This window comes from Thalia democratica, chromosome 2 (genome assembly GCF_965202585.1).
Source record: "Thalia democratica chromosome 2, ktThaDemo2.hap1.1, whole genome shotgun sequence".
Taxonomy (NCBI): Eukaryota; Metazoa; Chordata; class Thaliacea; order Salpida; family Salpidae; genus Thalia; species Thalia democratica.
In genome coordinates this window covers 66,479,589-66,496,439 of record NC_139166.1, presented here as the reverse complement: position 1 = coordinate 66,496,439, position 16,851 = coordinate 66,479,589, and the positions used below count along the sequence as shown (strand labels likewise).

The following is a 16,851-nucleotide window of genomic DNA, read 5'->3' as shown; positions in this document are numbered from 1 at the left end:
CCTTAGTTTCCAACAGGAGGGTGATAAGTTTTCTAAAGAATGCAGATTTTAAACAGTGTTTTCTTGGATGTATTTCCATGTTGATCACTCATATGGAAGCAGGTTATTTTGATAAATTTAAATGGTGTGGTTTTTGTAAATCTAAAAGCTTAAAATTCAATTTGTTAAAGGTTTTCTATTTTATTTACTACACATATTATTTTAGAGCATTTAAAACACTACTGCACAGCTGTCAAGTATATATTATATTTTATAAATTTTTATTTTTAAATTGCTTTGATTGACGTGATCATTAAAATTTTGCTTTGAAGTTATTTACCAGTTTTAAGAAGTTATTGTTCATAATTCATTCAAAAAAAGTAGTATGTTTTTTTTTTATGTTCATTTTGCATTTTGGAAATTTTTACTTGATAAATACAAGATACTAATTGTTAAGCCTCTGCATGTTCAATATTTAGGCTGTTTAAAATTATAGAATTTGAATTGTTATGAAATTTAAGGCTTTTTAGGTTCAAAAGGCAGTTTTACTATACAATTAAAAGTAATTTTTTTAAAGGTAGAAATTTTTAAGGTAGAAAAATATCTATCAATACCTATACACAAATTTACTTAACTTTGAAATTTTTAAGTCAAAGTAATTAATGATGTTTTCAACTTAAAAAATTATTTTACTTTAATAGTGTTAAAGCTTAACTATACCATATTAATTTTGCATGTTTTAAATATAAAAGGGTTTCACTCATACATTCCACTTTAAATTTTTGATCATATTTTAGCAGATTCCAATTAATTTAACCTTTTATAATTTTTTTTTTTAATTAGTTTTAAGCAAATTCCAACTAAATTAATAATTTGTTATTTTCATTAGATATTTATTTTTTTTATTATTGCAGACTACCACTATATAATTAGTGTTGTTGTTAAATTTACATTTTCATGTAAATAATTTGTTTTATTACATTATACCCCTACAAATTTTCCAGCACAACATTTAAAAAAAAAAAATTTCTGACTAGCTTTCAACTTGTCATCTTTTTATTTATTAGTTTTACCACATACTCAAAATGTCTCTGTACTCATTATAGATCCAGATTTTTTTGATTGTTTTTCACATCTTAAGATAATTCAGGCTAGTTTGTTTTTATTGTATAAAACTCCAGATAATTATATTTCAATTTAAATATCTCATGCCAATTTTTTCCACATCTTAAATGAGATTTAGTTCATCCAGTTCAAGTTTTTATTTTGTAACCAATTTTGACCAATAGCTTGATTTTAAGCTGTTTAAGGGTGCTTAAAAACTACTAGGGTTAAAACTTTACTATAGTACAGGGTTGCCACTTTTCCTGGAAATTTGGAAAAACCTGGAATTTGACAAGTTAAGTAAAAAAACCTAGAAAAAACTGGAATTTTAAACAATTTTTTCATGTTAAGTAGAAAAATTTTGATTTGACACAAAAATCTACCATATAAATAAAAGTTTTCTGTCATCATAAAACATTTTTTTATTGAAAAAACATTTGAAGTAGCTCTACAGTATCTTTTCAACATTTTATACTTTTTAACTCAGTTTTTTTCCTAAAAATTAAGTTTAAACTAAAAATAGACCCAAAAACAAGTACTTTTTAAAACCTGGAAAAAAATTTGTAAACCTGGAGAAAATTTCCCAAAAGTCAGTGGCAACCCTGTATAATAATATCATTTTAACTTTTCTATTAAATTGTTTTTCATTCAAATGTCATTATCATAAATTTGTGAAAACATGAATAACTTTTTCTAGTGAAATAATAACTTATATAAGTGAACATATAAGATTAAGAGCTAAGTATTTAAAAAAACTCTAGAAATCTGATATCAAGTTCCTTAAAAAAATAAGTATAAATAACTTTGTGATAAAAGTATAGGATTATGTTTGAAAAATAAATAAATGCTTATGTAAAGTTTATACTATTAGTATCAAGCAAGGTTTATTTTATTGTCTTTGTTCAAATTAATTGTTAACAAAGTGTTGTTTTTATTAATTAAATTTAAACAGTTCAGTTTTTGAGCATTTTTAATTGGACAGTGTTTACAAGCAAATGGTGTGTAGCTTGATGAACAAAAGGTCTTTCTGCACACTCATCCATTTACCATAGGTGTTAGCGTTTATATTTAAATACTAAGCATTAACAATAGTTAGTTATGTTTTAGTTATATTAGAATTAATGAAATATTATTAAACTTGTTTCTTGAACTGAAAATGATTTGTTGATACTAATGACAACCTCAGTGAATATTTTTGTTATTTATGTAACATGTCCAAAAATTTAAGATAGATTCTATAAAAAGATTCTTATAGTATTTTTATGTATTTTTTTAACAATTAGCACATTAGATGGCTTTTGCAAAGTACTATCCCCAAGTACTTTAGTAACATCTTAATTTTGTAAATATATTAATCGCCAAATAAAAGAAAATAAAAAATTTAAAGTTTACTAATTAGATTGATTAAGTATACCAATTTAAAACAAAGGCTTAATTTTAATTAAAATAAATTTAGGAAAAAAATACCCCACTCCCAAATAAGTTGCTCTCAGGTATGTTTCTTATTAGTAGACTTGAATGAATTTACATAGTATAAAAATGATAATATTACATATTGTAGAAATTGACTGAAAATTACTGTTCATGTTTTTAACTTGACCCATCTTCAAATAAGCTTATGATGAAAGAAAAAAAAAAACACAAAAACCCAGGAGTTTTAGAAAATACTGGAATTTAAGAAATTTTGAAAAAATAAACCTAGAATTTTGAACAAAATATCTTTATTCAATTTTATTCATTTAAAAATACACATGAAGCAGATTTACAGCATTTTTTCTATGTTTTTATACTATTTCAGATTTTTTTTACCTTGAGTTTAATTTTGTACTAAAAATTTACCAACAAACTACTTAATTTTTGAAAACCTGGAATAAAATTACATAAAACCTTTCTCAACCCTGATAGTGCACAGGTTTGTCATAATACTCACAAAATAATTCAGACTACTTTAATTTTTTTTAAATGTCAGACAGATTCTGACTTAAATAATTTTTCACTTCTAAAACTCCAGTAAGTTGAAATATTTTTTCCTAAATACTGAGTTGCCAAAAAAGCTGAAAACCTGGTATTTGACAATTCAGGCTTTAAAATCCTGGAAAAACTTTGAATTTTAAAAATTTTGAAAAAAAAACTGAGTTTTTAAAAATTTTTACATGTTAAGTAGTAAAATTTCAATTTGACACAAAAATCTATCCTATGGACAATCTATTTGCCATCATCAATTTTTTTTTTAACAAAAAACACATGTGAAGTAGCTAAACATTATCTTTTCAACGTTTTTATACTATTAACACTTTCTTACCTTAATTAACTTCTCCAAATAGATCCAATAATGTGTACATTTAAAAAACTGGAGGAAATTTAGAAAACCTGGAGAAAATTTGTTAAAAACATTTGGCAACCATGTAAGTATCTAGTCTGGTTTTTATGGCTTGAGATTTTTATAATTTTTTTCAACTTCTGTTATTTTAGTACCTTAAGGTATACAAGCTTAATTTTTAGTATTTAAAAAAATTGGCAGATTATTGTTCAATTTGTCTTTAAACTTAGCTAAAAAGTTGATGTAACTCAGGTTAGGTTTTGGTAACTGATACTGAAAATGTGGATACAAAATTCATTTTACAAAATTTTAACTGTTCAAAAGCAAAATAAAATTATTCTATTATGTTGAAACTGACTTATACTTCACACTCTAATTTTTCATATATGAGTCAATTTTTACAAGTTACTTGACTCCTCTATTAGTACCTACTGCTTCAGTTAAAAAGTCTAAAATTTTTATTTAAAATATAATAATCATTGGATCTTATTTTTAAAGAGTAAGTTGTATACTAAAAATTATTTTTTAAAACATAATTTTTTTATAAACTTATGAAACAAAGTAATTAAAAAAAAAAAATATCATTGCTAATTGTTTTGAATTTTTAAAACTTACTAAAAAGCTATCTTATTCAATTCTTAAGGCCATAGGGGGGGGGGGGGTCCACTTTGTTTTTTACAACTTGATCTTATTTTGTAGAATCTGAGCTATCAGACACTTTTAACCTCTTAAAAAAACTCAAAGTAACTTTTGAGATATAAGCAATCAAAGAAAGGGCATTCAATAGGTTCCTTGTGGAAGGCGAAAACTAAAAATGCAAAAAAAGACTATTTCACTAAAAATCTATCTCCTCCTTCATTTTTTGAGTAATCTTTCTCAAATTTTTACAGAATGTGTATCATTAAACTTTAAAGAGATCTATTGTAGGAATTTTTTTCATTTTGAGTAAAAAAAAAATTATTGTCAAAAAACTACCCTTTTTTTTAGTTTTTTGTGGATAAAATTTTTATTTTTCAAAATTTCAAAAATTCCAACATTAGGATTCTTCAAAATATTAAAAGGAACATTTCCTGAAAATTTGAAGTCTCTAGGTCAAAAAATGAAGGAGGAGATAGGTTTTTAGTGCGTTTTAAAATTTCCGAGAAAATTGACCCCAAAAAATTTGCGGTCCATACGTTTATATTGAAAAATTTTTACAAAAAATTAAATATTTCAAAAGTTAAATGATATTTTTGAATTCTATAAAAACTGGTTTGTAGTTTGTACTTAAAGCTTTCATATAAAAGCCTAAGTTAATTTTTGTAAAAAAAAATGTTGGACCCCCCCTATGGCCTTAACTAGTTAAACCTCAAATTTTTAAGAAATGTTCCTTTCATTATAAGAAAAATCCTATTGTAACAATTTACATAAAGAACTTTTGACCATCAAATTAATATTAACTGAAAAAGTTTAAAAAAAGGTAATCAAAAACTTCAAAGGAAGATAAAAGTAATAGTTAATTTTTTTTTATATGGTCATCTCAAACCCATTGAGCTCTCCAACTTAATACACTTATATTTCATAATTGATTTATAGTGATAAAAAGGTTAAATATCCTAGATATTTCTTTAAAATAAGATCAACCTCTAAAATTGTTATGTAGTCTCTAAATGGCTTTAATAAGCTGGAGTAGTTTTTCTTAAGTAAATATTTTTATGATTTCTTCTGTTTAATTTAGTCAGTAACTCAAATTAATTACATAACTAAATTCTAAAGCAGTCTTATAATTATATTTGTTAGATATAATTTTAACCATTTAATGTAGTTAATTTCTCTAAATTTTAACTTTTTGTTTGATTACATCTAAGTATTACTATAGAACCACTCCAAGTTTAAAAATGTTAGTATAAAAACATAGATACCATGCCTTTAAGTATTTGAAATTAATATACTAACTTTTAGCTGATTGCACTAATAACATCAAGCAAACAAAAAATTGAGTAAAAACACCATTTCATTATATTTATGATCACTTATATTCAACTATAGTCTTTCATCAAAAGCTTTAATAATTAAAATTTCTATTTTCCCTATTTTTTTACTTCAGAAAATATGTCATAAACATCTAAAATTCAGAATACATTTTAGTAAAGTACAGGGTTGCCAAAAAACCTATAATCTTGGAATTTAAAATTTTAGACTGAAAAAGCTGGAAAAACTTGAATTTCAGAAATTTTGAAAGAAACCTGAAATTTTAAACTATTTTTACATGTTAAGTAATGAAATTTTTTAAGCTTCTAAAAATATAACTTGAACAATAGTTATTTTCTTTAAAAGTAGTTCATGAATAGTCTCATTTAAAATAGCTTAATTGTATCTTTTCAATTTAGTTATACTGTTTAGGACAGTTTTTTTTAACTTAAGCTTAATTTTATACAAAATATAGATCAAAAAAGTTAAAAAACAAAAAATCTTTAGCAACCCTGAAGTATTGTCTTGTAAGTTTTTAATTAACTCCCCTATTCATAGTTTTACGTTAAAAAGAATAGAAACAGATGCTATTAATTCCAGAAAACTTAAAATATGACTAATGGTAAGAATTGATATTTCATATTAGTTTAATTATATTTTTTTTCCTTTTTTTGTCCCTTTGATCTCATGATTTACTTAAACATATTTTAAAGTTTAGGGGCATAGGGTGGGTCCAATATTATTTTGCAAAAATTAACATAGGCTCCTACAATCAAAGCCTCAAGTACAAACTACAAGCAAGTTTTTATAGAATTAAAAAAATTTATATAACTTTTGAGATTGTGTATTTTTTGTAAATAGTTTCCCATACAAACATGGACTGCAAATTTTTTGAAAGTTTAAAATGTTTGAAATTTTATAAGTCAATTAAAATCTTCTCCTTCATTTTTTGAGCTAGAGACCTCAAACTTTCAGAAAATGTTCCTTTTATAGATTAAGAACATTAAAGACTTTTACTCAGGGTTGCCAAGAAACCTGGAAAGACATGGAATTTGAAAATTTAGGCTAAATAACGTAGAAAAACCTGGAATTTTAACATTTCATGTAGTAAAATTTGACTTGACTCATTAAATCTATCATATATAAAAAAAATTTGTCACTATCAAAAAATTTTTATTAAAAAACTCATTTAAAGTAAATTCAAGTATCTTTTTAATGTTTTTATTTAACAGTAGTTTCTTACCTTAAACTTAAATTTAAAGTAAAATTAGACCCAAAAATATGTATTTTTGCAAACCTGGAGAAAATTTGTCAAAAACATTTGGCAACCCTGTTATGATTAAAAATGATTTAAAGTTAAACTCAGTTTTAAGATGTAATATTTTTCAAAACCCAACTCAGGCTATTTTTGTTTTTTTTTCATACTACCCTGAAGCTAAAATAAAAGTTTCAATGTTTTATTTTAAGGCCATAGGGGGGGGGGGGGGTCCACTTTGTTTTTTACAACTTGATCTTATTTTGTAGAATTTAATCTGAGCTAACAGACACTTTTAACCGCTTAAAAAAACTCAAAGTAACTTTTGAGATATAAGCGATCAAAGAACAAAGAAAGGGCGTTCAATAGGTTCCTTATGGAAGGCGAAAACTAAAAATGCAAAAAAAGACTATTTCACTAAAAATCTATCTCCTCCTTCATTTTTTGAGTAATCTTTCTCAAATTTTTACAGAATGTGTAACATTAAACTTTAAAGAGATCTATTGTAGAATTTTTTTTAATTTTGAGTAAAAATAAAATTTTTGTCAAAAAACTACTCTTTTTTTTAGTTTTTAGTGGATAAAATTTTTATTTTTCAAAATTTCAAAAATTCCAACATTCAGATTCTTCAAAATATTAAAAGGAACATTTCCTGAAAATTTGAAGTCTCTAGGTCAAAAAATGAAGGAGGAGATAGGTTTTTAGTGCGTTTTAAAATTTCCGAGAAAATTGACCCCAAAAAATTTGCGGTCCATACGTTTGTATCGGAAACTTTTTACAATTAATAAAATATCTCAAAAGTTAAATGATATTTTTGAATTCTATAAAAACAGGCTTGTAGTTTGTATTTAAAGCTTTCATATAAAAGCTAAAGTTATTTTTTGTAAAAAAAAAATGTTGGACCCCCCTATGGCCTTAACTAGATTACATTATAAATGATTTGAACAAGCACTTTGTTCATTTTTACTATGAGTAATTATAGTTTTATAATATTTAAAAAAATATTTATGTTAAGTTGTCATGCTGAAAGAAAAAAATTGTCCAATTACAATTTTTCATAATTTAATAATTATAGATGTTAAATTTTATTGTTCACTGTATTTTACTAAATATACTGTGAACTAAACAATTAAAGCCTCTATTATAGTATTAGTATAAACCCTCTGTCAACTTAAAATAATTTTGTAATGTGATTGACTAAATGTTTTCAATTATAAAAAGATTGCTTTAAAGTACTACTAAAACAACCAGCTAACAATTATTAGCATAAAAGACAAAAATAGTTTACAAATAGGTTTATTACCCAATAAAAATTACTAAAAACATTTTTTATGATAATGAAAATATTTATTTTCTAAAATATATATGTTTTGATAAAGTTGAAATTAAGTTCTGTACTGTATTATGAAAATTTAGTGTACAACTTTTAATTATCTAAGTTGTTTTTTTACAGATATTTTACTGTATAATGATAGTTTGCAGATTATTTCATCTATTTTATAATTAATGTGTTTAAATAATGTTTTTACTACATTTCAGTCATTTTAAAAACTGCATACATTCAACAGCGTTATTTGTATGTAACAGATAATGTTTGTTACAAGCATATCTTGAGCAAGTATTTAATTTCTTGTATTTTTTATTAAATTTTTGCTAATAGCAAACCTTGAATTAAAATGTTTTATTTTTATTTTTAAGATTTAGTTTTATGTCTACAAAATAGACAAATAAATTACTATTTTTTGTATGCAACAAAATAGTAAGAAAGTATGACGTGGTTATAGTCTTTATCAAGAACTTAATTTTTTCAAATGTTTTTTTATTTTTGAATAAATTTAGTTGTTAAGTATAATTAGATGTTTTAAAAGTTTTAATCAATTTGTTACAACCCTTAATTTTTTATTTAAACTTGATTAAAAATTGAAAATTATATTTTTTGTTTACTTATTTCATGGTTCCCACACACTCAAATAGTTTAGGACGTTTATAATTTTAAAAAATCTCAGGGTGACTCTGACCATTTTTTATAAAAACCCCGGATAGGTTTAAAATTTGCTAAATTGTCATCCTTTTTCTGGGTTTTAAATGAGATTTAGTTTATTAGATTCAATTTGTTTTTATGGGTGGCTTCAGGTTACAACTACTTTTTTGAATTGCTTGAAAATTGTACAAATAGTTTGCATATTTGCTGAATTGGCATTTTTTTCCTTTTTAATTTTAATAACAAAATTTTACTTATGATTTTTTTTATGTTTAGGTATAGTGGGTTAGGGATAAGGGTATAAATATATATAAAAAAATTAAATTAAAATTGCTGACTCAGCAAATATGCAAATTATTTGCATGATTTTCAAGCAATTCAAAATAGTATTGGAAATTTGAAGCTAGCTTAATTTATTTATAACCAAATTTGTTTAAGAACTGAAGTTTTATTGATTTCAAAAGTTAACTTTTTTTTTACAATTTGAAAGAAACTCTGAATTACTCCTGGACAGTTGTTAAATCAGGATAGTTTTTTGACTCAAAGAGTGGCAACCCTATTATTTGTTCAGTTTAATATTAGATTTGTTACAGTAAAGACAAACTTGATTAAGTATTTTAATATTTTTATTACTTTGATTGGAAATTGAATTATTGTTTTTTATTAATTATTAATATAAATGTTTAATACTTATTTTTTTAAGTATTTAAGCAAAAAATACTTAGTTTGTTAATATCCTTAGTTTTGAATAATGTTTATTATTTAAGAAAGTATGTCTTTATTGCCCCAAAAAGTTTTATTTATTTTTTATGAATTTTAAAAGTACCCCAGAATTATATATTTTTTTAAATAATTTTAATTAGTGTTTTTAAAGTTGTTGTATAGGTATGTTTTTGATTATTCATTCTTTTTTATTATAATTTTTAAAAAACTAGAATTTATTGGTTTTTTGTTGCAACTATTTTTTACCAAGTTTTTACAAGAACCAGTTATTTTGCTTAAATGTATATTGACACCTTGATGTTAACACAATTTGGTTTTCAACAGCAAAAGCATTTTTATAAGCTAAACACACATCAACTGCAAAAATGACCATGTTTGTGATCAGACTGCGCAACCTCTCCATGGCCGCCCACCCTCCCCACATCCGCGAGTTCTTTAAGGACCTGGAAATACCCGAGGGAGGGGTGCAGATCATCGGTGGCGAGGACGGAACGGCCTTCATCCTCTTCAACTCTGACGAGGACGCCAGGAGGGCCATGCAGCTGGATGGGCAGCTCTTGTGCAGTAGCCCGGTGAGACTCACCCTCTCCAGCCAGGCAGAAATGGACAAGATCATCGAGGGCAACCAGCCAGCTTCGTCTGTTGAGCCCGTGGTGATCACCACTCCTTCACACCACCACAGCAGCAGGTACGAGGCTGAACCGTACCCGCCAGTTGTTTCAACACCCCCCTCTGTCATGTACGGAGGTGTTGAGCAGGAGCATTTGAAGTACATTGAGTGCCTTTTCCCTTCAGGCTTGGTGGCTGAGCACCACCTCACAGCCTTCTTTCACCCCAGAACAATCCACTTCATCAAGATCTTCAACGGCCCCAACGACAGGTTTGAGTCAGCCATCATTAAGTTTGCCACCATGCATGAGAAGAACTCTGCCTTGAAGATGGACCCTGCCATGATCAACAACTGCAGCGTGAAGATAAGCACGCCACCGGAGACATACTGCAAGTCGTTGGAGGACAAAAAAGTTGCTGCTGTCAGGGCACCAGTTGAAATTCCACCAGTGGTTTTGCCTCCTGTTGTGCCTGAAGTGGCTGCCCCCATTCCAGCTGCGTACTGCTTGGAAGTCTATGGAGTTTCTCCAACGGCTGACTACAACAGCCTGGGCGGATTCCTTGGTCTTTCCAAGCACTTCAAAGAGCAGAGGTTGTTTCTTGAGATGCGCGGTGAAGTATGCAAGGGCAGGGCCTTCATTGATTTCGAGACTGACAAGTATGAGTTTGAGAAAGTGCTTGCAAAAGACAGGCAAGTTTTCATCAGCGCACCTCTTGACATCAGGCCTGTTCCCATGCGCCTCATGATTGACACCTTCTACAGGAACAAGGACTTCACAAATGAGGTTGACTTCATAAAGAACTTGGAAAGAATCAGAGCTGTTGTACCACCCCACAAGGCCCCAGGCGCTTTCCAGCATAAGCCAAGGCCTGTAAAAAGCAAGGTTACCTCGTATGTGCACAAGCCAAGAGAGAATGAGTTGAATGGCACAATAAAAAAAGTTGAGGAGAAAAAGAAGGAAAGTTCAGGATCTGAAGGTGAGAAATCTCCCAATGGTGAGAAGGCTGAGACTGAAGACAACAATGACCACGAGTCCAGCAAGTCTCCAAAGGCAGAGGAAAAGAAGGAGGAGACTAATGGTAAGGAGAAAGCAAGTGAGGAGGAAAGAATCAATAAGAGAAAGTTCTGTGTCAGGATGGCCAACGTTGCCTACCATGCCTCTAATGAAGACATACAAAATTTTTTCAAAGACATTAAGATCCCATTTGGTGGTATTGTTTATTTAGCAAAGGGACCCAAAAAGACTGGACATGTTTTCATTCGTCTGACATGCGCTGAAGATGCTTTGAAGGCTGAGAAAATGCATGAAAAAGACTTCTTTGGCAGGTCAGTGCTGGTCAAGTCCAGCTACGTGCAGTACCTGAAGACAATCTGGGAGCGTGTCCTGCCAGGTGAACCTTTTCCAGACCAAGTTTTTGACGAGGAAGCTCCTCTGCCGCAGAAACCAATCACCATGATGTTCCACGAGGACATTGACAAGCTGAACATGAACTGCATCAACATCAGGAACCTGCCTTCCGACTGCACTGAGACCGACATCTACAACATACTGAAGAGGGACAACCACATTGACAGCAGGCGCATCCACATCATGAGGGATCCCCACGGCAGGTGCAGGGGAGAGTCTTTTGTTGAGCTGGACAACAGGATGGACTGCCACCGTGCTGTCGATTTGCACGAGAAGATCAGGTTCTTTGGCCAGCAGCTGCAGTTCTTCCCAATCAAGTTCGAAGACTTGCAGAGGACAGTTGGGGTTCCGCCACCCAGGCCTGCATACGGAGCTTCTCCATACGCCCCACCCCCGCACGCACCACCACACTCTTACTATGCTGCACCCCAGCATGCCCCTTCTCCATACTCGCCTTATGAGAAACGCCCTCGCGTGGAAGGCACTCTGGCGCCACCACCGTCGGCCGCCGCACCTTCTCCCTACTCTCTGGCGCACAAGGCGCCCTCCAGCGGACCGGGAACCTTCTTTGCTCCGCCGCCAAGCAGCTCCAAGCAGGTGAAGATGCTTGGGCTGTCCGCGTCGGTCACGCAGGAGGACATCATTGAGTTCTTCAGCAAGTTCCGCCCGGTTAGCGAGTCCATCCGGCTGGTGTTCGACAAGGCGGGTCACGTCACCGGCGAGGGCTTCCTCAGGTTCAACCACCCGAGCGACGCCAGGGCCGCCGTGGAAACCCTCAACAACCGGCTGTTCCTGAACAGGCCCATCAAGCTGCAGCTGGACTGAGTGGAGAGTGACATTTTCGGAAGTAGGTAATTAGTTCTCATCGCTTTTTGTACATTTATAAAGTAGACGCTTGTTGAGTATTTTTTTTTTATGAATGGTAAAAACGGCTTCTGATTATGTTTTATTTTTATATTTTTCGAATAAAAAGCTTATTTTCAAAGTATGTTGGATGATTATGTTTATTTTTTATTTTGATATCAATTTCCAAATATAAGTTTTTTTGAGATAAAAACATTTATTGTATGGTTGTTTGGACGTTGGCTCACAGTTACGAATGAATTTTTGCTTTGAATTAACATTTTCGCATACATTACACTTAATTGGTAAACATTTGAGTTTCGAAAGTTATGCTTAAGCTTCTATGGTTTCAATCTGAAAAGTTATTTTCAAAATTTTGTGTTCAAAAGTATTTTTAATTTGATTAATTTTTCAACTTAATTGTATATTTTTGAGTATCAATTTTTTTTTTGAACGAAGTTTAAATGCTATTCTTTTGGAAGTTAAAGAAAGCTTACTCTTTTTTTTAAAGTCTTAAGAAACTGTTAAGCTCCTAAATTTGTTTTGAATGCTAATAATTCTCAGTTCTTAAATTTCAAGTTGATTGCTCAAAACCAAACTTTTTACATGCTGATAAGATCTTTGCAATTTAATATATAATTTTTTGTATTATCTTATACACGCTAACATATAGTTTACAGGTCCACAACGATGATCGATCGAATTTCCACACGATGAACTTTTCTGACTTCAATTATGTTTTGTTAATTTTTTTAAATCAGCCGTTTGTACGAATAGATGTTTTATTTTAGGTTATAATGATATTTTTTTTTACTCGTGTAAATACAGAATGAGAACTATAAATTTTTATTTGTTGTGTTTTTATTCATTCAGTTACTTAATTATCATCACTACTTATGTTACAAATTTATTATTGCCAGATATGTTTTAACCTAACTATGTAAATAAGTCAGAGTTAATATTTAGTTAAAATGTACAAACGAAGAAAACTTGGTTAATAATTAAGGTTTTATTTAAACTTATAATGCAGCTTTAATAAAATATCTTGACGAAAGAATTTACGTTAAATAATTTATAATTGGTTTTTAATATTTTTTGAAAGCTTAAAACTAATAAGTTAAGTTAATTTAATGTGCATTAGTTATCAGCATAAAAGTTTGAAAGCTATATGCACATTTAATTTTTTGTAGAGTTTTTATAAATGAAGGGCATTAGATATGTTATGAAAGTTTTATAAAAATTATAAGTTCAACTAAAAATGTAAATTTAAAAAATGTTACCCATAATTGATTTTATTAGCTGAAAATATCTTCTTTTAAAAGAGACAATTTTAGAATTGTTTAAAGTTAAATTTAGCAAAATCTTTATTTTTTAAAATTGCATTGGTTTTTAATATTTATTTTTAATATTTATTTTTACTTTTTTGTTTAACAAATTCAATATAGTTTTTATTTAAAATTCAGGGAAGCTAAAATAAACATTTTCTTAGTAAAAAAGAATCTTTTTTACATAGAAATTATCTTTGTTAATAACTACACAAGAAAGACAGTGATGTTGTCTATAAAGTTTCAGAAAAAACAATAAAATAAGTTTTTATTATTATCTTTATTAAATTTCTTTTCAAGATTTTTCCTAACAATTTTAACCTAGTAAAATATTATATTTGTTTTTGAAGTAAAGTTTGTTTCGACAACAAAAGTTTTATTGGTATTTATAAAACCTTAACCTTATAATTTACTTTTTAGTTAAAAGCATTTAACAATTCAGGAAGCTAAGATAAACCTTCAGTCAAACAGTTTGTTTTTGATTTGTAAAATAAAAATAAATATAAAATTTATTGTTAATTCAAGTCTTGAAAATGAATAAACTTGAAAATGAATAAATTTATATTTGCTCAGTCAGTATGATTAAAAAGTAATTGAAAACAACATGAATTTTTTTTTGCGAACTCATTAAATATGAAAATTAGCTTGCAAGTTGTTTGCATAGTTTTCAAGTTCCCCGAAGAATTTTATTATATTTAATAAGTATTTATTACTCTAGTTGAGTTGTATAACTTACATAGCTTACATTGATATTCTTCATATAACTTAAGGAACAATTGCTTACAGCTTAATTTATGAAAGTTATTTATCAACTTTATAATAAACAGATTATGTTCCAAATGATGGTTTGGTAAGATTATGTTTGAATTTAGTAATCTTTTTATATTCTTTTTATATTTTTTATACAGTAATTTAACTGAGAACAAGATTTCATATAAATGCTTTTTGCATAATTTAAAATTCGGTTGTTTAATGATATTTAGATGATTTTTTGTTATTGCCAGAAGTGGGTTCTAAACTGACTATATCAGATATAAGTTTTTAACTTCATTTGAAAGATAATTAAAAAATGAAAAGCTTTATATACACGTGTGCAACAAAACTAACATTTCAATTGTTATAAGAAGGTAAACAAACTAAGCTTTTCAAAACTTAAAAAGAAAGACTAAATCTAACACAGTATGTTAGTAAAACTTGTATTGAGTACTATAAGCTACTTGCACATTATAGCTTAAATTATTTTGATTTGTTATAGATAAAAATCCAAATAAGTATATAGTAGCTAGAGAGTTATTATTGAAAAAGGACGATTTAATTAAACCAGAAATAAAAACATGATCTGTGTTAAATTTTAACTCTGCTTTGATACACTTATAGTAATTAAAATTAATTATTTTAAACTGAATAAAAAGTCTTTGGTTAAAATCAGTTAGATAGAATACACATGTTTATTAAAGTACATTCTTTCGTTAACTAAAAGAACTTTATTTTAACTTTAAGCTGCTAATATGATTCTTAAAAACTTTCTTTCAATAAATATACTATCATATTTTGGGTTTTGTATACTCAAAATAAGCTGTTTGTTTTATTAAGTAATTACCGAAAGTCAGATTTAAAATAAATTTTTAGGATTTAAAATCAAAATAACATAATCGCACAATATCGAAGTGTTTTTTATTTGTTACTAAGTCAATATTAATAAGGTTAAAAGTAATCAGTATATTAATACACTTGTTTTTGGTTAAAAAGTAGTAAAAGGAAGTATAAAAATTTTTAATAGTTTTTAAAATCTGAATGTTTTTGACAGAATAAACAACAGTAGAAAGTTTATTAATTGCAAGTTTTTATTGTGCACAAAAGGTTTTTTTTTTATGTCAAAAGATTTTAAAACCAATGCAAACACGTATTAAACTTGAGTTTTTGTAAGAGAAACTACACTATTTGTGCATAAAATGTTGTGAAAGTATTTCTAGAGTTATTTTTTTCCCTATTTAATTTAAACTTAGTAAATAGAGTAAAATTTATAGTAACTGCACATAAAAAAGAGTATTTGGTTAAATACATTAATTTTTTGAAAACTAAAGTTTTCTTTTGTTTTTTAAATATAGTTTCAAAAGTTTGAGAATTACTAAAGCAGCTACATTGTTATAACAATTTACAGCATCTTTTTTTCAAATTCAAACGCTTACTTAAACAGATCGGTGATTAAACTACAGCATTTTTAAATCACTTAAACAGAATAGATTCACAACAGATACTCAATAAACAATAAAGAATGTAGACAGCTTTTTTATTGTCATCAAAACATAGTAGTTGTTTTTTTAAACTTCTCGACTGCTTAAACTTAATTTCTAAACTAATGATTGTTTAAAACTTTTTTTAAGTTTATCAGTTATTTGCTTTGTTTGGCTAACATTAGTCCTTTTAGTTATTTTTTTTTTACTTAAGTATATCTTAAAACTGTTTTGATAAATGTGTTACAACGTATAATTAATTAAACAGCATTCTAAGTTGCCGTAGGCTAGATATAGTGATTGTAATCATTAGTTTATATTGTCTGTTTATGAGTTTACTGTAGCGCGTTTTTCGTCTACCTTTCCAAAAATGTTTTATTGAATCTAAAATTAAAGTGTAAAAGTTGTATGTTTAAGTAAAAAAGTAAGTATTTTCTAGGTTGATTTAAAAATAGTATAAGTTTAAGTTTTTTTTGTAATTTTCTTAGTAAATTTTTATAATTTAAGTGCTATGAAAAATTGTCATTGAATGTTTGAAAACATTTATTAAACGTATACTTAACTTTTTAAAACACTAAAAAATTATAGAAAGTTTTTAACTGTGTTTTCAGCTTTTGAGAAACAATAGCAGAAGATAATAATGATATAAAGATAAATTAAAAAAAAACTCAGTTTTAAAATTGTTTAATCAATGTATTATAAACAGTATATAGTTATCTAGTACAAATGAAACAAGTTTATTTTTGTTAATAAAAGGTAGTACTAAATTAATCATCCTGTATAGTCGAACAGTCTAAATTTTACTGAAAGTCAAAAAAACATTAAAAAAAGGCGACCAAATTTACTTTGTATGTTAAATAAATGAGATGTAAAGCGTAAAAATATTGAAAGAAGAAAAAAAATAAAAGAAGATTATAACTAATATTAATTTTGGCAAAATGGCCACATTTTTTTAGTAGCAATAGGTTGTGAAATTTTTCAACACTTCTTGCTTTGTACAAGTTTTAACCATCATTCTAGTTTAAAGAAACTTTAAAATACTTGCTAAGACTGTTTGTTTTAGATTATTTACAATGTACTTGAAAAAAAAGATGTGATTTCATTTTAGAACTTATTGAA

At 27.7% G+C, this 16,851-nt stretch overlaps 1 protein-coding gene across 4 annotated transcripts; it reads left to right on the top strand.

The window, feature by feature from the left end:
• Positions 1–59: 59 nt before the first annotated feature.
• On the top strand, positions 60–13,010 carry LOC145849601 (uncharacterized). 4 transcript variants are annotated; one of them, XM_082954570.1, is made up of 4 exons: positions 73–102; positions 2,066–2,135; positions 9,637–12,177; positions 12,854–13,010. In XM_082954570.1, exon 3 carries the CDS (start codon positions 9,678–9,680, stop codon positions 12,153–12,155), a length of 2,478 nt encoding a protein of 825 aa, XP_082810696.1. In that variant the 5' UTR covers positions 73–102; positions 2,066–2,135; positions 9,637–9,677; the 3' UTR covers positions 12,156–12,177; positions 12,854–13,010. The 4 variants fall into 4 exon arrangements, with proteins under 4 accessions (XP_082810695.1, XP_082810696.1, XP_082810697.1 ...); XM_082954571.1 differs by having other exon boundaries at positions 9,637–12,181; XM_082954569.1 differs by lacking the exon at positions 2,066–2,135 and having other exon boundaries at positions 60–102; positions 9,637–13,010.
• The last annotated feature ends 3,841 nt before the right edge of the window (positions 13,011–16,851 follow it).